The sequence below is a fragment of the Teleopsis dalmanni genome, chromosome 2 (assembly GCF_002237135.1).
Source record: "Teleopsis dalmanni isolate 2A chromosome 2, ASM223713v2, whole genome shotgun sequence".
NCBI lineage: Eukaryota > Metazoa > Arthropoda > Insecta > Diptera > Diopsidae > Teleopsis > Teleopsis dalmanni.
The window spans coordinates 159,884,564-159,904,590 of NC_051847.1; the positions used below are offsets into that span (position 1 = coordinate 159,884,564).

The 20,027-nt window shown below is 28.5% G+C and overlaps 4 protein-coding genes across 9 annotated transcripts; 2 read left to right on the top strand and 2 right to left on the bottom strand.

The window, feature by feature from the left end:
• Positions 1-558: 558 nt before the first annotated feature.
• LOC119683657 (ATPase family AAA domain-containing protein 3A homolog) lies at positions 559-3,215 on the bottom strand. Its single transcript, XM_038097456.1, has 7 exons — positions 2,884-3,215; positions 2,649-2,803; positions 2,378-2,490; positions 2,113-2,319; positions 1,219-2,043; positions 962-1,160; positions 559-896 (listed from the first exon to the last, which is right to left on the bottom strand). Exons 1-7 carry the CDS (start codon positions 3,086-3,088, stop codon positions 831-833), a joined length of 1,770 nt encoding a protein of 589 aa, XP_037953384.1. The 5' UTR covers positions 3,089-3,215; the 3' UTR covers positions 559-830.
• A 902-nt stretch (positions 3,216-4,117) lies between these two features.
• On the top strand, positions 4,118-7,707 carry LOC119683658 (metaxin-1 homolog). 2 transcript variants are annotated; one of them, XM_038097457.1, is made up of 5 exons: positions 4,118-4,541; positions 4,625-4,774; positions 5,143-5,418; positions 5,479-5,871; positions 7,538-7,707. In XM_038097457.1, the coding sequence occupies exons 1-5, from the start codon at positions 4,437-4,439 to the stop codon at positions 7,616-7,618; spliced, it is 1,005 nt and encodes a 334-aa protein (XP_037953385.1). In that variant the 5' UTR covers positions 4,118-4,436; the 3' UTR covers positions 7,619-7,707. The 2 variants fall into 2 exon arrangements, with proteins under 2 accessions (XP_037953385.1, XP_037953386.1); XM_038097458.1 differs by lacking the exon at positions 7,538-7,707 and adding an exon at positions 5,942-6,032.
• Positions 7,708-9,297: 1,590 nt separating this feature from the next.
• LOC119680863 (methyl-CpG-binding domain protein 2) lies at positions 9,298-13,802 on the bottom strand. Of its 3 annotated transcripts, XR_005252493.1 has the most exons (5): positions 13,509-13,802; positions 13,007-13,333; positions 10,364-10,593; positions 9,518-10,306; positions 9,298-9,447 (listed from the first exon to the last, which is right to left on the bottom strand). XR_005252493.1 is itself a non-coding variant. In XM_038093869.1 (4 exons), exons 1-4 carry the CDS (start codon positions 13,634-13,636, stop codon positions 10,053-10,055), a joined length of 939 nt encoding a protein of 312 aa, XP_037949797.1. In that variant the 5' UTR covers positions 13,637-13,802; the 3' UTR covers positions 9,298-10,052. The 3 variants fall into 3 exon arrangements, 2 of the variants coding, with proteins under 2 accessions (XP_037949797.1, XP_037949798.1); XM_038093869.1 differs by having other exon boundaries at positions 9,298-10,306; XM_038093870.1 differs by lacking the exon at positions 13,007-13,333 and having other exon boundaries at positions 9,298-10,306; positions 13,509-13,791.
• Positions 13,803-15,251: 1,449 nt separating this feature from the next.
• On the top strand, positions 15,252-16,788 carry LOC119685892 (3-ketodihydrosphingosine reductase). Of its 3 annotated transcripts, none has more exons than XM_038100293.1 (4): positions 15,253-15,499; positions 15,606-15,764; positions 15,821-16,389; positions 16,445-16,788. In XM_038100293.1, the coding sequence occupies exons 2-4, from the start codon at positions 15,716-15,718 to the stop codon at positions 16,640-16,642; spliced, it is 816 nt and encodes a 271-aa protein (XP_037956221.1). In that variant the 5' UTR covers positions 15,253-15,499; positions 15,606-15,715; the 3' UTR covers positions 16,643-16,788. The 3 variants fall into 3 exon arrangements, with proteins under 3 accessions (XP_037956220.1, XP_037956221.1, XP_037956222.1); XM_038100294.1 differs by having other exon boundaries at positions 15,628-15,764; XM_038100292.1 differs by having other exon boundaries at positions 15,252-15,764.
• The last annotated feature ends 3,239 nt before the right edge of the window (positions 16,789-20,027 follow it).

Genomic DNA, 20,027 nt, shown 5'->3' on the forward strand with positions numbered 1-20,027 from the left:
CATCAGACGGAGATAAGAGCAACTAAAAGGTCACGTCCGCATCCAAGCGGATAAGAATGCAACTAAAGGTCACATCCGCATCCAAGCAAATCGATATTCTGGTTAAATCCATATGAGATGAACAAATTTAATGGAATATAAAATTTCGAGATTTTATATTTGCACATAGCATAACCACCACTACAATATAACTGCAGTGTTTATTAAATTAATTTAAAAATTATTTTCCTAAATTAAATAAAAAATTTTAAATTTGCCTACATTATCATTTGAAAATATTTTATTTATTCTCCAATTTTCCATTAGATCATCAATTGTCAGTTGAGCACAGGGCCATATTAGTTAGTAATGTAAATAAAACTATATACATACAATTTTATTACAAATTTATTGTAGATCGCATCAAAATATGGAATTGTTTTAAATATATACAAATATATATTAAATTATTTGGTAAAAATTTCATTGTGATAAAGAGAAGTTTAATATAAATTTCTCAAATTTTTATCATTTTTGAAATGAAATGCTTTAACATTAAGAATAATTATATAAAAATGTAGTGAAAGTTTATAACGTGGTTAAATATACATATCAGAGTAAATACATTTTATATAATGAAAATAATGAATTTACTCCATCTTTAATATGCATAAAGCTTGAGATATAATTTATAAGAAATATAAGCTAAAATTATATCTTGTTTAACCAATTTGTATCAACATGCCGCAGATATATATATATATATATCATAATGTGAAGTTTTGATAATCTAATTTACTGTTATTAGTTAAAAGTTTAAACATAACGCATAATCCAGGAAAGTTTGGTGTTTATTTCGTTTGTGCACCAGTTATTGATTTATGATCACTTCGTTCTTGTTCTGATAGCCAGGCCATCTAAAACAAAAATAATTTAAATTATTATTTAATTTATATATGTAAATTTAAAAAAATATTTTAACCTTTTGTTTATGTTGTTCAGCAGCTGCAAGGCACCTATCTAATACCATTTTTTCTGTTAGCACACCGTTCTCCGATGCATAAACTGCTGCTTGCCAGGCGACACCTAGTTTGGAAATTTCACGTCCAGACATTCCATTACAAATATCGGCCATTTTTGAACATACTGATCCATAATCGAACTGTTCTAGTTTAAATCGCCTAATTAAATTATATGTTAAAATATTTTTCTTTCAAATATATTATTAAATAATATTACTTAGCTCCTTCAGCAGCGGGTTGTAAAACATATTTATCAAAATATAAACGAAGTAAACGCTCACGTTCTTCCAAACCAGGTAAAGTAAATTCCACCATTTCATCTAAGCGATCATTTATGGCATAATCGAATTGTTCAGGAGTGTTTGATGCCAATACTAACATAAATTTGGCATTTTGTTCAGATGTGCGGTATAGGAAAGCATTTAATGCGGCTCTTAAATCTTCAGATATTTTCTCTGATGATCGTTTGCGTAAAAACGCATCTGCTTCATCTACAAACAACAGTAGACCTCGACGACTAGTTTGTGACCAATCAAATACTTTATGTATTGCAGTTACACCATCTTTACCCATAGGTGCTACATCTCCACCAGTCATAATAGCGTAATCCATACCTGAATGTTCTGCTAATTTTTTTGCAAACATTGTTTTACCTGTACCGGGTGGACCATGCATCAGTACATTTCGATAGAGGCCCTTATTCAAACGTGTATTTTTAGTGGCTATCGCAACGTCTCTTAAACGTTCTTCTAATTTTGGATTTAAAACTACACCTTGCAGCGCATCTTGAGGTTTTGATCTTAATTTTTTAATATAGTGAATCGGATGTTTAATTGCATCTAAAAATGCAAATCGTGATGTTTCACCCACAAGATTTGGTTTACCAATCCTAGCTTCAATATAACGTGAGGCAACCCCTGTAGCTCCTTTAGCTGAGTATACACCTAAAGCTAAAAGTGAAAGTCCACCAGCTGCTGTAAGGACTTTATCCCAGTCAGTGAGCATTGCCTCAAATCCAGCACCAATAACGGTGCCAGCGGTTCTATTGAAAAAAGTAACGTAAATTGCATAATAAATTATATAAACTAAATATATTTAAGTTTTATCTTACTTTATACCCTCGAGTACTGTTGTTCGGTGTTCCTGGGCTTTTAATCGAATTTGTTCCAGATTGATGTCGCGATTTTCTCTATCTATTTTGGCTTTCGCACGCATCTCATGTTCTAATAGTTTTAGCCGATTTTTTTCCTTCATTTCAATTTCATGTTCGATTGTTTGACGTCTCATTGCCTCTTGACGAGCAACACTCTCTTCTTGTCTAAAATATTTAATCTTATAAAATATTGCTTTAGAAATTTAAATAGAACTAAACCTACTTTCTTAAGTTTTCTTCTTGAACTCGTTGCTGTTGAGTTAATTGATCGTCATATCGTTTCCTTGCAAGTTGGTCTTGATACTGTGCGCGTTGCTGCTGTTGTTTGGTTTCTTCCTGCAAAATACAGAAAATTTAGTTTTTATGTAATTTGTGAACTAATTATGAGATAGGATAGCATATATATTTATTAAATATATTATGTGAAACATCACTATTTATTATTATTTTAATTATCAATATGTATAGCTACATGTGAAAGATTTTCAACTTACTATTAGCGTTTTGCGGCGTTCTTCATGATCAATTCGCTTTTGTTCAACTTTAGCTTGTTCTATATGAGCTTCATATTCCTTCACTTTTGTTTGATACTCCTGCTGTCTAGTAACTTCCTGTAATTTAGATATTTCCAAAGCTTCTCTCGCATGTCCTTTAAAATATGATTATGCAACCTTTAATTTTTATTACGCGACTGCAAAATAAGTTGTGAAATTAATTATTTTTGCTTACTGGATTTCTCTAATGTCTTCGCTGCTTCCGCCGCCCTTTCAAGCGCCGACGAATCAAATCTGTATGCTTCCATGGCTTTACGCTCTGCCTTACTCAATTGAGTATCACCACCTTTTTCACCTGCTGTCTTCTTATCGGCATCATCATCACTTCCACCAGTAAACACATCCTGTTGCGGCCGATTTCTTCCTAACAACCACGACATAATTTATACAGCGTATTTATACCAATTTTTCAATCAAAAATCCAAACGTGATAAACTTTCGCATTTATGTAAAATGTGGCGACTAATTTAAAGGTTAAAAACAAGAATTATTCACAATAGATATATGACATTTCTCCACAGCTGCCACAACCAAAGAACACCTTAAAGAAATAAAGACAACTATTTAAAAAAACGATATTTATAAAATATATAATTTTGAATATCTCGTTACAGTAAAACTTTCATTCAATTGCATAAAAACATAACAGGTTTTTGAGTTACACTAACAATGCCATTTATGCAATTGTTAGGTTGTCCAACATTTTTAAAACTTTCAATGGTTCTAGTGCAGTCAATCTTTTATAATATTATATAGCATGTTAATTGAATAAACCAAAACAGAGATCATATATTTTCAATATGTCTTCCCCAATCAAATTATATAAACCACAGACTGCCAGTACTGTTTGAGCAATAATACTTCTTTTTACAGAAGATCTTTAAAAGTCTGACAGAGATTTACATTGCAACAGAGTAATTGGGCGCCAGCTAGAATTTTTAATAAAGCATGTATATTTTCATAATTCTCTTTGGTTAATTGTATTCGATGAGAGCAGAGAATTTTACATCAGTCCAGTATAGAGATAACTACATATGCAGTTAATGAGCAAATACTAATGTGTGGGCAATTTGTATTGTTTTAAAGTTCTCTGGTGTAAATTAAATGATAATAATTTTTACGTTTTTTAAACTCAAAAAAGAGAGTTTAGGAGTATTTATGAATGTTGAAGTCAAACATAATAAATCAAGTTTGTAATAAGATTTAGAAAATTCTCTTTTGTTTGCTCTTCTTTACAACAAAAACTTTACCAAATACTTGCTCGCAACAAAACATATTATTTTGAATGTTATTGTATAAATTATACAGTAAGCAAGAAATTTTTTTTTAACAAAATTAATAATTTATTGTTAATAAAATCATTTTATTCACATAAAATAAAACATTTTATATACATATATATATATATATATATATATATATATATATATATGCTGTAAGTTTTATGCAAATGTCAGAGAACTTATACATAGATTCTAGAGTAAAATTATAAAAGAAGAAAAACGCAATACGAAATCAAAAATAGCAAACCATTCGTCTTAAGGTGTTGAAGAGATTCCCAGTTTTAATGTATTCTTTGACGAATATTTACAATTGTGAATATTCCAATCAGATATCAGCAGTGAAAATTGTATAACCTAGAACTGATTGGATGAGTGTTATATACAAAATTCGGCTCTTCATAAATTTTAAATTGTTTAAATGATTTCAATATTCAAATAATTAAGTATGTATTTAAATCCAATAAACCCAATGCAATTGGGTGGCGTGCTCTACGTTTACAAAGGTGAATGGGATCTTCCGTCCATAGACTTCGAGTGTTTGCGCGCCCTGGTATTTTAAAGAATATTGCATCATACCTCTATGAGGATGCAATCATTTTTTGGAGAAAATAACTTATTTTATTTTGTTTTTAGTGTCTTGTGAAATTTGCACGTTGTCCGGTAAAAATAGAATGCACTAATGCAAATCCTTTAAAATCTGGCGCCGGTAAACTGCCGTATTTGCAAATAGGAAATCAAAAATTCGTAGGATATGGAAATATAAAAAAAGTTTTAGATAAAGAGGTAAATGTATACAATAATCGCTTGTCTTGTAAAATTTAATTCTAATCGGGAGGATCTGCTTACCCGTGGCTGCGAATACACAAGGCTGTTCTTATTTAAATGCTTGTGCAATATTTGCACTCAATTCAAGTTATTGTACAATCATTTTTATAATAAGTAAAAATTATATATATATATATATATATGTATATATATATATATATTAAAGTTTTTGTAATCAATGTATTTGTTAATGTACATATAGTCGGGGTATAAACAAAAATTAATTACCAACACTTTCTGTAAGAACAGTAATAAATTTCACATTTTTACTTGAATTTAAATATTATTTATTTGTTATTTAATTTATATAAATTTTTACTTATTAGGGATTTCGCATTGATGCTTTCTTGAGTGGCAAAGAAAAACAGTTATCACAAGCATATGCGAATTGGGTGTTTAGTAATTTACATGCTTTTTACCATTATTTTATGTTTGGAGAACCTAATAATTTTGATGTCGTAAGAAGTCTTTATGCCAAACGTACTCCATTTCCATTTAATTTCTATTACCCGTCAACGTATCAGAAAGAGGCAAATGATATAATTAATGTATTAGCTAATTTTGATATATACGACAAAATTGAAAAACACGGCAATGAAAGCGTAAGTAATGTAATAATATAAATGTTTTTTTTTTAATATATTATTTTTTAATGATTATAGCTAGAAACCACTGCCAAAAAATGTGTTAATGTGCTCTCAAAAAAACTGGGACAAAAGATTTGGTTTTTTGGAGATAATTATAGTGAACTTGATGCCATCGTATATTCGTACTTATCTATATTATCGAAAGCAACAATTCCTAATAATCCGTTACATCACCATATTAAAGCCTGTACAAACCTTGTAAATTTTATTAATCGAATATCGAAAGATATTTTTAAGAATGAAGCATTTAATTCAATTAAGACAAATAAAAATACTAGCGACTACTTGCTTACACCTACTGAACGAAAATTTCTCGAATCCGAGAAACGAACAAAAATCATTGCAGGAATCGGAGCAGTGGCAGCAATGGTATCATTCGCAGCATGGCGTGGACTTTTCAGTGGAAATGTAAGTTTAAATTTTATTTCAATTTTTAAGACGTTAATAAATTAAATACATATTTTTATTTTTATATTAGCGAAAATTTTAAACACTTATGTTGTACGTAAATTTAAACAATTTAAATTGTGGGCGTGTCAGTTGAAAGTATATTTTAAGAAGAAATATGGTTTCTACGTTCTTCATTAAATAATTTATAGAAAACTATTGTTAATATATATTTTTTAACCAATTCCTATTTTGTTTACAATGTATGTAACTGTTAGTTCTAAAGAAAAAAATAAGTTATTAGTTCATAAAAAACGATATAATTATAAATTAGTATAACAAATTATAGTGTTTGTAGTATATTTGATTTAATAAATATTTATTAAACAAGTTGATAACTTTTTATCTTTGATAACCTGTCAAATTAGATTTTTTTTTAATTTCATGAGTGCTTTATTCTCCAATAGCGGCTTGAATTCGTTATTATTACTATTACCTTTTCTCATCTTAAACATTCCAAATGCTAAAATCAGATTTTAAAGTTTATGACATATTGAAAAATAATAAAATGAAGTTGAAGGCGTATAAGCGTAAGCTTAGTAGGATATTATATCACTTTTTTTTACCCCTGAGTAGCTTTCTGAGACGTCATTTTGTGTTGAGACTTTAGCTAAATTTTTTTTAGTATCATATAAATTTAACAATTATTATTATTAACTAAGTTATTTTTTATTTTCATAATTTTTTTAAAGAAAAATATAATATTTCGTTTAATTTATTTACAAATTTTTTTTAATTTAGTTTTTTAAATTTTAGACTCATTACTTAACTAATTCTTAACTAATGTTTTTTGTGAAACCATATAAACTGAAACCACATATATATTCAGTTTACAAAACTATTCAATCTTTTAGCTATTTATCTCGTTATTAATTATTGCGTTTTGCTTATAAAATATGTAATAACATTAACTCAAGATACAATTATGTATAGTATCAATAAACTTTAGCTAATTTATTCTTTATGATGATTTTATTGAAAATGATTTTTTTAACCAGTTTATTATATAAATAAAATCTTGAATTTTATATTTATTTTGACTTATTTTATATTCTATATTTTATTTTTGAAGAGTTTAAAAGACTTTCTTCATCAATATACATTCTATATTTACTTGAATCATTTTATGAGGGTGAAATACATTAATTCCACTTCATCTTAATTAATTTCGATTATAAATAGAAAATTGCGGATCAAAAGAATATTAGAAAACCTTCGTTCTATGAAAGTCAAACTTAATTTTTAAAGAGTTGATATCTAATTATTGTCCTAAAATTACAAATAAGTAGTAATTTATATTTAAATAAAAAAATTAGTTAATATCCAAAGGTATATAACCGAATTGTTATCACGATATACTACAACTACGGCACGTACGGTTTATTTTCAAATCGCATTAAGGTCTGGTCTAAAAACAAGTTTAAGAATAGAGGTTCCAAGCACTACTTAAATTTTCAAAAATGCCTTCCACAATATCTACATAGACATTTAACTCTATATTTTATCGTTAGGAATCGATTGATCTTATGCTTGGCTTATAATAGAATAAATATATATAAATATATATATAAATTCTTTTTTCTTTAATATATAAACATAATATTTAAAACAAATAATGTAATTTCAGTTTACAAATACAAATCGTTATGAAGAAAAACTTCAATATTATGATGATGATACTGTTGAAGATGACGATGAAATGGAATAGTTGGCTAATAAAAAAATGATTAAGACTGTAATAATTCATAGTTGTTATTTAGTAATTTATTTTAAAATTTCAGAAAATTGTACGTAAGAATTTTTAAAAATACATATATTTTTAAAATTTTCTATGATTGTTATTGACTATGACTTGACTTCAACATTGTATTTATAGATAGTGGAAAACTACCAAAAACTTATTGAATATTTTAAATATTTTTGGATAATATTTTTTTGTACTTTGCAGAAATGCGAAATTTATATAAATATAAATTAAATTGTTTAGTGTTTTAACATACTTTTTCGAAAATTTAATTATAGCATAAGAAACCGTTGTTCCAATATTTCTATATCTGTTCTGTTCAATGAAAGTGACCAAAGAGTCTGAGAAAGCTCTATATTCCTTTCTTTAGGTACATACATTTTTTTAAATTAATTTAAATTAAAACTTGATTCCTATGTATATAAATGCATATATTATAATTAGCTAATTGAATTTTAAATTGATAACTAATAAAATTATTGTCTTAAAAAATTTTAAATAGGAAGTTTTTTAAATATTGTTAAAATTTAATATACAATTTGGTGATTTATTTGATTATTGGATTTTCAAATATTTGTATAACTCCATTGTATTAAAATCAAATTTTGTATTTAATAACAATCGTCTACACTATAAAACCTCTACCCATCACTACGAAAGTTAAAGATTAAACAAATTCTAATAACTGATTTTTTATTTTTGTATTTTAATTGGTAAAATTAAATTGGAAAATAATAAATTTATTTCTGAGCTAAAATCGTAATATTAATAATAAAAGAATCAATTTTATTTTGCACAAGGATAAACACGATTACGAATTATAAGTCAATATTTGGTTTTTTCAAATAAAAAAAAAGTATATTTTTGATTATAAGCCCCGAAGATCCTTTAGTTGAACGTGTGTAAAACTCTAGAATAACTGAATAGATAAACTGTGTTAATATGTTTTAAATGATGAATATTAGTATTTTTTGTTTTTAATTGAAGCGCGTGAAACAAAATTATAGTCGCGAAATTGCGTGAAAAAAAAATTGGAATGTTTTAAACAGGCGTAACCGTGAATCAAAAATTACTTACGCGACTATCTATTAATGCAAAGCACTAAATATTTCATATATATAGATAGTTTCGTATGGGTGAGTGGGTGTAATAAAATGGAACGTTAAACTGGATCCAGGATTATAGAATAGAGAAGCCATTATTCATTATCACTAGTAGATGTTTAGGTTACGAGAAGGGCTGGGTTTACGTCCTGAAGCCACTTCGCCACCGATGACCAAGTGCCGTTCAACACCTCCCAAAGAACTTCACAGGCAGCGAGTTACAACAACGACAGTAGACGTTTAGTATAGTGTAGTAAAGTATAGATATTAAACTACATCCAAATAAATGCAATCAAATAACGAATTAAAACAAATGGTTTACAACTAAATACATTTTGATATAAATATGCAATTGTTCATTTATTTTATTGATAATGGGAACCAATTTTACACTTTTTAAAAGAAAAATACCGAATAAACAATTTTAATTGCTTCTTAAATACTTTTTGAGATAAACAAAAGATATCTTTTATATTTCTTTATAATATTAGAGAATATAATTTATTTTAAAAATATTTATAAAAAAAAATTTGTAACGCATGACAGTTTAGCAAAGAAACTTACATTTAAAATTTTTTGTTAATTTAAATGATTATATACAGAGTTGACTATATTAGGTGAAACTGGCAATACTGTTACTTTGACAAGGAAAATGATTTAGTTGTGCTGTAAGAAGTCCGCTCATCCGTTCTACGTTATGGAAGAAACTGAATTCAATTAATTTTGTATTAGCTGATATAATATTGAGCAATCGTATTACAGTTCTTTGTGTGCGAAGTATTTGGAGATCGAGTTGAATTAGTGTTGTGTTTACATTTTCTAGATTCGCTAAGTTTACGACAACTAATTGATTTTGACTGGCCTCCGCATTTGTCCGATTTGACACTGCCAGATTTTTCTTGAGGAGCTACAGGAACTTAAGGCCAACATCCATCAGGACATTGCCAAATACGAATATATCATAAAAACTGGCACATTGCACCATTTGAGTTAAAAGTAGCCACTTGCGCGATGTATTCTTTTGAAAGTGATGTAACAAATCTCCTTGAACTAAGTTACATGTTGAAGTTAACTAGAACTATTTGCATTTCATTAAGTTGGTCCACCTTATATAGCCAATAATGTATATTAGCAATTATATACAATTTCCAAGAAAAAGTGTATATTTGAAGCGTAACCTTCATTGTCTAAAAATGTGTAATGGTTTTTTTGCGTGTGAATTTGAAAGTATCTCTCTTCTATTATGTTGAGTTACAAATTATAGTTAAATGCTATTATCAATTATTTTTTATAAATTAAGATTTAAGTGCGTCTTGTAGTTTTTTTCTGGCTATATTTACACGGTCTTCTTGCCGTCTTATATCATCTTCAGACACAAGAACAGATTGCATTAGTGGCTGGTCTGGATTAATAAAAGCAGTAGCGTTTTTGTTAAATTCAGTCTTACTCGAGGTTTGTCCTGTGACCGGAGAGCTTAAAATATGCAAAGCTGTCGCTAGGGAATGTAAAACAGTTTGCTCATTAACATTCGGGCCAATAGAACGTATGCCTAAATATTTTAAAAATTAATTATGTTAATATGAATATTGAATGTAAACAAACACACTTCTAGGCAGTATTATATCTTCTAACTCCTCGCCACTAGAGTGGCAAGCACGCAATCGCTCCAAACGTTTTTCCCAAAACATTTGTTTCGGCTTGTCCTGTGCTGCGTGCTTTGCATCATGTTTCACTTTTCCAACTTCATGGTTTCGTATAACTGTCACCGGCTGTTTAAAAATTGATGCAGTTTGTCTGATAGGTGGTACGAGGGACACATCTGAGCGCATAGTTCGACTAAAAATATAAAATAATTAACTATTTTTGGAACACATATAAATACACACAATATTTTTACAACTAAAATTAACACCAAATTCAAAACATAATAATAAAACTGTTATTATACTATTATTAAAATATTAATAAATAAATTTAAATAATATGAAAATATAATTCGTATGAATGTATATATATTCTATTAAATATATCTGTTTCAATATCACATATATTCTAGTTGAACTTCTATGTGAAAGCCACGTCAATACCCGATCGGAACATTATTCATTAAGGTGATGGAAATTAAAAAGCAATTTTAAACGCAAAAACTAATAAAATTATCAACTCATCAATAACACAAAAAAGATATGTATATTCATATATTAATAAAAAAATCACTAATACTTCAAAATGGATATGGACTCCACATTTGAAATATGAACTAAAAGAATTAAAAATCTTCAATAGTAAATAGTTTTTATTTTAAGATAAAGTTTGATTTTCCTTAAATAATATGATAATTACAATAAAAACTAAAACTATTAGAAATAACTCAACTTGCGTAACTATCAAAAAAATAATGTTAAAATAAGTAAGATACACAAAATATAAGCTCAAAACAAAGCGCTTCTTGAAAATAAGTCCATATCGCCGTTTCAGAAAACCAATCTTCACAGCACTATCAACATTTAATGCCATTCCCAGTGATTAACATAAATTTTTATGATTTTTTTGCAGAAAAGAAGGGAGTGTGTCATGTCATATATGCACATGAAATTTTATATCTTAAGCATATTAACAAATTCACGCATTTCGACAGGAAAAAAAATAAAATATGCGCTTGATAAGTTTTAGAAGTAGTCTACTTATTAAAATCAGTCACCATTTATTTAAATACACTGCAAAATAATCTTGCATGACTGCAAACAATTTTGTCGTATAAATTGTGGCTTATGAAAGATATAGTTGAAATCGTAAAGATTACAAAATAATATGCGAGCTTATTTAACATAAAATAAACATTAAGACTGAAGAACAAAGACTTAACTTTCATTCAGTGCATTCTTTAGATCTCACCTTTAGTGACTACTACTTATTTGTAAAACTTCTAAGAATCGTTTGGGAACAAAGAAATTTTTTTTTCTTTCATTGGTTTATTTATTGAAACTTTCTCAATAGAAATTGACAATAATTTTGCGGATCTTAAAAAACTAACATATATGTTATTGAGCTAGGGTATTCATATTTATCAATAATTTTCTTTTAAGGCGATTAAGTGTAGTTGCAAAAACAATGTCGAAAAGGAGAATTTGGATGCGACTTGAGTCTCTCTCGGAATTTGGGTGTATATTGGTGAATAACTTCATCAACAGTTGGTAGATTTTGATCTTTGTGAAAGTTTTTGTTTTTGATATACCACGGACCGCACGTAACTTGTCTGATAACTTTATTTTGTACTCTCTGGATTTTTTCTATGTTTGTGTTACACGCTGAACACCACAGCTCTATACCATAGGTCCAAATTGGCTTTAATATTGATTTGTAAATTAACAATTTCTTATCTTGGCTGAGTTTAGAGTTGCGATTTAGAAGCCAGTGCAATGGGAACAAAGGCATAACTTAAAAGAAGTGACCGTATATATATTGAAATCTTCTCTAGGAATGGTAAAGCTATGTTAAGAAAGTATTGAATTTAAATAATAAAATATTGTGTCTTTTAATATATATATCAAAGAAAAACTATATAGATTGGATAATTGTTTTGAGAAAATTGTGACATTGAACAAATAATACTATATAAAAAAATATTCTATAAAAACTATTCAGTCTACTACTTAAGAAAATTGTAAAACGAAGGATTTAAGAAGATTGTGCTATTGAAACGATATTCACATATATGCTATATCGGAATAGGAATGCTTTTATTTAGTACACTTTTAAATGCAGTTAATATTTATTTGCAAATATATTATTTAACAAATTATTTACGCAGTAAGTATTCAGATATTGATTAAAAATTTAAATAAACATAAAATTTAAATTTGCATAGGAATTAAAACTTGAAAAGATAAAAATATATAGAACATAAAATATTTGAAGTTATATATGTATAATTTATATATACACAAAACACTAATTACATACAAAGCATGCAAATATGCAATATCAAATATTTGAATGTGAATTTATAAAAAGAAAAACATAAACCACAAATCGCATCAAGATTTTTCAAGACAGAGTTAAATATTTAGAAGGTTTGATTAAAACCCAATTGAAAAATTGTGCATATATTAATATTTAAAGCAATTTTGAAAAGATTTTCTCTGTCTTAACATCTTTTATAGTCCACAAAATAATTTGCAGCTGGACATGCATATTAACAGATACAGTTCAGTGCTTCTCATCTTCACTGTTATTGTATCTGCTCTACCTGAAGTCATGCAGCTGACGTTGACATGATGAGCTAGCGAAAGATGCACTGGAAGTATTGTTGGTGCTTATATTGATACTTGCTGTAGAAGAGCCGCTGCTGCTATCAGAAAGCGTTTGTGATTTGTATTTTCGTTTGAAAGTATTTGCTCCTGTATTAGCAGTACTCGATGCGGCACCACTGCCACTGCAGCGATACAACGATATAGACGGCGAAGATAGATGTTGTAATATTTTACCAGTTTGAAAGTCAAAAGTACTCAAATCAAATGCATCACCGAGTTGTCGAGCTAATTGCGGCTTACTTTCAATTTTTCTGCCTGTAGGACTGAGTCATGATCATAATTGGAGGATATATGTGAATGATATGTCATGCGTGCAATGAAATCGTCAAATAGGTTGTGATTTGATGGAAGTATTGAAAATTGATTTTTAAATTAATTTCTCAAAATATATATATTCTAATTTATGTTTGTAATGATTTTCCTGTATTTTTAATTTACCTATAATAACACACATCCATTTTACCAGCTGATATTCCTGATTTACGGATTATTTCTTCTCTTTGCCATCCTTTGGGTAAAGAATTGCACTCTACTCGTTTGCGTTCTATTGTCACACTCGACATCATTTAATAATAATTAAAATATTACACGGATATAACAAAATATATATATAAAAATATTAATTAGTTTAAAGTTTTATTACAAAAAAATTATGAAGTCTTCGCACTATATTCTGTTTATAAAACAAAGCGTTTTGTTTGCTGTCTACGCAATATTGCCACCCTTGTGTTCTTTTTACTAAAACCACGGATCAAAGAACACCAATACAAGAATCAGAGAGTATCAATTTAAGTTTTATGTTTTTTATTCATAAATCTGCTAAAATTTATATGTTGCTCGTAATCATATAACATCCACTTCACACTACAAACTTAATACACACTTCACATTATCTATACAGTAATCTGAAGTTATTCTTGTTTTTATAATTCTCCAACAATCTTCAAGAAAAATTCTTCTCCGTTATTATATAAAATGTATATAAATGATTTAATATATCAATTATATATATAATTTTTTGTTTGATTTATTTATTAAGCTAAGTTTATAAAAGTTTATAAATGAATAAAATTAAATGGATTGAAAACAAAATCAGTTTTTTGGTATTTTGGGTACATTTATTCTTTTCATATTCTCCTAAGTTGCTTCTGGATTTCTCTCCTGTTAAATGCACTTTTGTCTATTCCGAAACTGTGTAAACTGAAGCGTACACAAAAATTTGCTTATATTTTGATTTTGCTATTCCTCAACTGTGAATAGCGAGTTTTGATAGTTTTATCTGTCAAAAAGTGTACACTATTGTCAAATTTTATTCACCGTATATTCGGTCGTGTGTTTTTTTGTGCAAAATTTAATATAAACTTGTATTATTATTTTTTATGGGTTTTAAAAATGGAAAAAAGTAAAAAGTAAGCAAAAGGAGCAAAAGTTTGTACTTTTGCTTTATTATCGAATTTTTAACGATAATAACATTTTAAAACTTTAGTTATAAGAACTGTAAAAAAATTACAAAAATATAAAATAAAAATTTTTAATATGATAATTATTATAAAATTGCATTATAATTAGTAAAATGGCTGCCATTTTGTTTACTTATTTATTTTCAGTAACTGAGTTTATTCAGTGTAAATACAAATTTATTCACTGACAACTGTTAAAAATGCATTCAGCACGCTATAGTTTTACATTCAACATGAAAAACTTACTAGCACTTGGGGTATTCCATTTTATAAGAAAATGTAAACTGCGGTGAGAATTGAGTTTTTCGTTTGCGTGTACACAAAATTTTTTTCAAAGTTGCGGAATAGACCCCCAGAACACACAAAATAACTCGAAAGCTATACAAATTTCTTTGCACTTGTTAACTATGAAATGATTTAATATTCCAACCTCTCCCGCATCATAAAGCTAGAAAAATTAAAATTGAGTCATAACGAGTCTATGCATTGAATCGTTTTTGGTTATATGCTCATCAATCACCACCTTTGTTGTTATTCTTAATAACCTTTAAAACCTAAATCGCAAATGCACTTAATACTGATATCAGGTGATCTGGTCACTTGTAATGTATTTTATGGTCGCAAAGTGTATGTTGACTCGTTGCATAAAATTTTTATAAATTTTCACAAATATATTTATGTGGCAGCATTATTTATATTTATATAGTTTTTTCCTAATTTCCTGCTAGGTTCATTCGCTTTTCCATTTAATTTTCTATTTTTTTATACAAATTCAAGTTTTAATTCGAGTTTTCGGTGTGTATATGTTTTAAGAAAGTTTTAATAAAAAGCTTGTTAACAATATTATGCGTTATTAACTCGCAAAGTCAGTAAAGTAACAAACTTTCTAATCGAAGAAAAGCCGAACATTTTTCCGAACTTGAACTCTCACTATCTATTTTGATTTAAAAGGATTATTAACCAAAAGAAGTATATAATTATTATTATCTAAATAATAATTAATATAAATATTATAAAATGAATATTACATTGGAACTATTAATGTGGATAGCTGTTGCTGTTTTAACTCACATAGGTGTTTACATTTTTGTTTCAAGAAAACGCCCTAGATTAATAGTAGGGCGACATGTTGTCATCACAGGAGGTTCGAAAGGAATTGGTCTTCGTTTAGCAGCTGAGTGTGCGATGAAAGGAGCTAATGTGACAATAATTGCACGTGACGAAAAAATGCTAAGTATGTTAATAACTTTAGAAAGATAAATTTTGTAATAATCATGTTTGTGTATTCAGATGGAGCTGTTGCCTTGATGGAAGTAATTAGACAAGTTCCAGATCAGAAGTTTCAATACCGTTGTTTAGATATTGCCTCAAGTTATGAAGAAGTTGCACGAGCTCTTGCTGAAATTGAAGGTTCTTTTGGTGATATTTACATGCTTATTAATTGTGCTGGTATGGCAATATGTGGTGCATTTGAGGAAGTTTCTGTTGCGGATGCACGCAAGCTAATGGAGGTCAATTATTTTGGCACATACAATTGTACGCGGTATGTACTGCCCAAAATGAAAAAAGCACACGAAGGCATTATTGTTATTACAGCCTCTTTAGCTGCTTTATTTGGTATATATGGGTATGGGCCATATGCAGCATCTAAATTTGCTTTACGAGGTATGGCTGAGACAATTGCGATGGAGTCAAGGCATTTAGGCGTTTCTGTAACGTTGGCCTTACCTTCTGATACTGATACGCCTGGCTTTGAAAACGAAGAAAAAACTAAACCAAAAGAGACAAAAATAATATCCGGCGGTGGGGGCTTGGCACAGGCTGAACAAGTAGCAAAGCAAATTCTGGATGATGCTTTGGTAAGCAACCCGCTTTTTATATTATTTTTTTATATTAAATATTTTTGTATTTTAGAAAGGAAACTTCATTTCTGTATTAGGTACAGAAAGTTGGATTTTGGCTTTACTAGGAGGTGGACTATTTCGTTGGGGTGGTTTACTGCAAAATCTACTTCACGCAGTTATCTTGGGACCTTTGCGTATCGCTTTTTGCTTCATGCATTTGCATTTCGAACGCATCATCAAAAAATGTGCCAAAGAAAAAGTCGATTAGCAGATTAATATATATGTTTACGTATATTATAACCAATTCGTTTTAAACTTGAATTTAAGTAAAACACGTTTTAATAAAATGCAGCGAAAAAAATACTTTAATTTTAGCCTACGTGCTTCGCACTTATTCCAGTTTGGCATTTAATATTTAAGCACAAAATTGTATTAATATTGCCATTTTTTATAATATAAATGTTTTAATTTTTACAAGTATTTGAACAAAACTTTAAAAACAAAATTATCCAAAGAGCTTCTTTTTACAATATAATTTTAAGACAAATAATTTTTATCACCCTGCTTATTTAAATATATGTGTATTGTATATATATATAAATTAATATGTAAGTTATATACCATATGTACATACTTTAAATTTCATTAATGTCTGTATATTCAATAAAATTGCTATTTTATTTTAGTTAAATAAATAACATCCTTTTTATTTTAAATGTTGAAGTTACAATAAATAAGATCACTTTTACTATTACTTCCGGCATCGTAATCCAAGCGATTTATATATATACATATATAGAAAGAAAGCTTTCATTGGTGGTGAGTCTATTATGGGCAACAAACTTTGACAGATCGAAAGTAAATCTAGATTAAATACAGACTTAGTATCGGAGAGATTAATATTTTAAATATTGAAACATAAAAAAGACATTGTTACTGTTTACTGTATCCAACACATCCTCAATTATTCACGGATATGGAGCATTATGATTCATATCGAAAAATCATATGAATTTAAGTTCGCTACAACTAACTTTTTTTTAAATGTTGGTAATATTTATTCAAATATGTTGCTAAAGTTTTTGTCACGTATTAGAGAGGATTTATTTATGTCTGGGGTTGTTATCAATATGCAGTTTTAACTTAGTTTCAAATTTTGATTTCTGAAATACATATCATTAAATTAACGCAGTATTGCAATATATTTAAAAAATTTTATAATAATTTATTTTGTTTTGAGTATGTATTTATATTATACTAATCTATTCTAGGAGATATTGCAAAATTTTGTTTAAGTAATAATATTAATTATATATACATACATATAAATATCTCCGACATTTCGAAGTTTATTTGACTTTGTCTTCGCAAATGTATATACATTATACATTATACATTATATACATTATACATTATACATACGCAAAATTCTTAATCTTCATCAATATTTATTTTATCTCCTTCAAAATATGCTCCATTAGAAGCGATACACAAATGCCAACGTTTCTTCCAATCATCAAAACATTTTTTATAGGCGCTTTCCGGTATGGCTTTGAGTTTCCTCTGCGAATTCTGTTTTACGTCTTCTATGGATTCAAAACGCGTTCCTCTGAGTGGTAATTTGAGTTTGGGAAACAGGAAAAAGTCACACGGTGCAAGATCAGGTGAATACGGGGGCTGTTCGATGGTATTTATTGAATGTTTGGCCTTAAAATCGTTGATAATGTTGGCTCGGTGCGAGGGAGCATTATCGTCATGAAAAATCCATGAATTATCCTTCCACAATTGAGGCCGTTTACGGCGGATATTTTCACGCAAACGTCTTAAAACAGTCAAATAATAGGCTTTATTGACTGTTTGTCCTTCAGGGACGAATTCATGATGCACCACACCACGAATATCGAAGAAAACAATCAGCATTGCCTTGATTTTCGAGCGACTTTGGCGTGGTTTTTTCGGTTTCGGCTCGTCTTTTCCTCTCCATTCCGATGATTGTTGGCTTGTTTGCATGTCGTACTCGTAGACCCATGTCTCGTCACCCGTTATGATGCGTTCCATGAAAGTTGGATCGGAATTGGCACGATCAAGCATGTCTAACGAGACCTGTCCACGATGGTGTTTTTGGAACAAATTGAGGTGAATCGGAAAAAGCCGAGCGTTGACACGTCGCATACACAAATTGTCCACCAAAATCAAACGAGCCATCTCACGACCGATGCCTAGCTCTCGTGCTATCTCTCTAACACTCACATGAGGATTTTTGAACACGATTTCCTTTGCCTTTTCAATGTTTTCGTCGGTGGTAGAGGTCGAAGGTCGTCCAGAACGCGGCATGTCTTCGACGGTCGTACGACAGTCCTGAAAGGCTTTGTACCACTCATAAACTTGAGTTTTCGATAAAACTGATTCCCCATAAGCCTTTTGTAGCATTCGCAACGATTCTGCACACGAAAATTCGTTCGAAACACAAAATTTGATGCAAACTCTTTGATCAATATTTTTTTCCATTGTTTTTTTCGCAACGCACTACTGAGGTGAACTGGTTTCAACAGCTGCCGTAAACGAACTGTCTTGACAGATCGCGCTCATTTTTGGCATAGTAATTAAGGACAGTGCTGCCAAACTACATAAACTTAAAATATCGAAAAATATACAGCGCGCGAATTTTAAATGAGAATTTCCGAAAACTTTTCGGTCACAATGTACATTATATATAAACAATATACAAAAAATATATTCTATTCAAGGAAACCTTTAAAAACAAATAATAAAAATTTTTTTTTATCTGTTTATTTTAATTATTAATATATTTTAAATATTTTCTTAAAATATGAGTTGTCCTGTCAATATTTTTGTTTTATATTTTTTTAATTGTACTATGCTTTTGAATAAATTCATAAATAAAATATATATATATATATATTATATCAAAAAATTAAATATATGTATAAATAATATATATACATATATTAAAAAATAAAAATATTTTACAGTTTTATTTATTTTAAAATAAATTTATAAATTAATATTATTAATTAGTTCTTAAGGAAATAAAAATTAAATTATTTAAAACAAAATATCATTTAAAATTTTGTAAAAAATAAAACAAATAGTATTCAGTAATATTAATTATTATATTATAATACTTAAATTTAAAAACATAATACTTAAAAAATGAAATAAATCAAAAATGATAAAAACTTTTTCTAGATGCTTAAATTTAACCGCTGTTTACAGTGAAATTAAAAAATTAGTGCTTAGCAATACTGCTTCATTGAAGTTATGGTACGTAGGAAGTAAAGTGCTGCATCAAAACATTCGTTTTTGCGGTCATTCGTTTTATTTTCAAATGTGTACCATATTTACAAATTATTTCTAAAGCGAATACGAACGAATAACAGAAACGGTCCGATAGAATTCGTTTCCGCCGCATTCGTTTCAATGGAATGGGGGTTGATTTGTTCTCTATAATCGTTTGTTTTGAATTTTAAAATCAAATAAACAAATATTTTAGAGTATTTCAATCACTTTTAGAGTATTTCAATCACTTTTAGAGTATTTCAAATAATTCTATTTTTGCAAAGTATTTTGTGTGCGTTTGGTTGCCTGCGCAAAAGTAAAGAAAGTTGGATGTGCGTAGAGATTTGCAATAA

Excerpts from the sequence above, each read along its gene's own strand:
- LOC119685892 (XM_038100292.1), top strand. The coding sequence starts at position 15,548 with ATGAATATTACATTGGAACTATTAATGTGGATAGCTGTTGCTGTTTTA. Across the intron at positions 15,765-15,820 it reads ACGTGACGAAAAAATGCTAA|ATGGAGCTGTTGCCTTGATG; the intron begins GTATGTTAATAA and ends TTGTGTATTCAG. Across the intron at positions 16,390-16,444 it reads AAATTCTGGATGATGCTTTG|AAAGGAAACTTCATTTCTGT; the intron begins GTAAGCAACCCG and ends TTTGTATTTTAG.
- LOC119683657 (XM_038097456.1), bottom strand. The coding sequence starts at position 3,088 with ATGTCGTGGTTGTTAGGAAGAAATCGGCCGCAACAGGATGTGTTTACT. Across the intron at positions 2,320-2,377 it reads CAAGAAGAAAACTTAAGAAA|ACAAGAAGAGAGTGTTGCTC; the intron begins GTAGGTTTAGTT and ends TAAATATTTTAG. Across the intron at positions 897-961 it reads CTGAACAACATAAACAAAAG|ATGGCCTGGCTATCAGAACA; the intron begins GTTAAAATATTT and ends TTTTTGTTTTAG.
- LOC119683658 (XM_038097457.1), top strand. The coding sequence starts at position 4,437 with ATGTATTTAAATCCAATAAACCCAATGCAATTGGGTGGCGTGCTCTAC. Across the intron at positions 4,542-4,624 it reads TCGAGTGTTTGCGCGCCCTG|TGTCTTGTGAAATTTGCACG; the intron begins GTATTTTAAAGA and ends TTTTGTTTTTAG. Across the intron at positions 5,872-7,537 it reads GTGGACTTTTCAGTGGAAAT|TTTACAAATACAAATCGTTA; the intron begins GTAAGTTTAAAT and ends ATGTAATTTCAG.
- LOC119680863 (XM_038093869.1), bottom strand. The coding sequence starts at position 13,636 with ATGATGTCGAGTGTGACAATAGAACGCAAACGAGTAGAGTGCAATTCT. Across the intron at positions 13,334-13,508 it reads ATGGATGTGTGTTATTATAG|TCCTACAGGCAGAAAAATTG; the intron begins GTAAATTAAAAA and ends ATCATGACTCAG. Across the intron at positions 10,307-10,363 it reads AGATATAATACTGCCTAGAA|GCATACGTTCTATTGGCCCG; the intron begins GTGTGTTTGTTT and ends TAAAATATTTAG.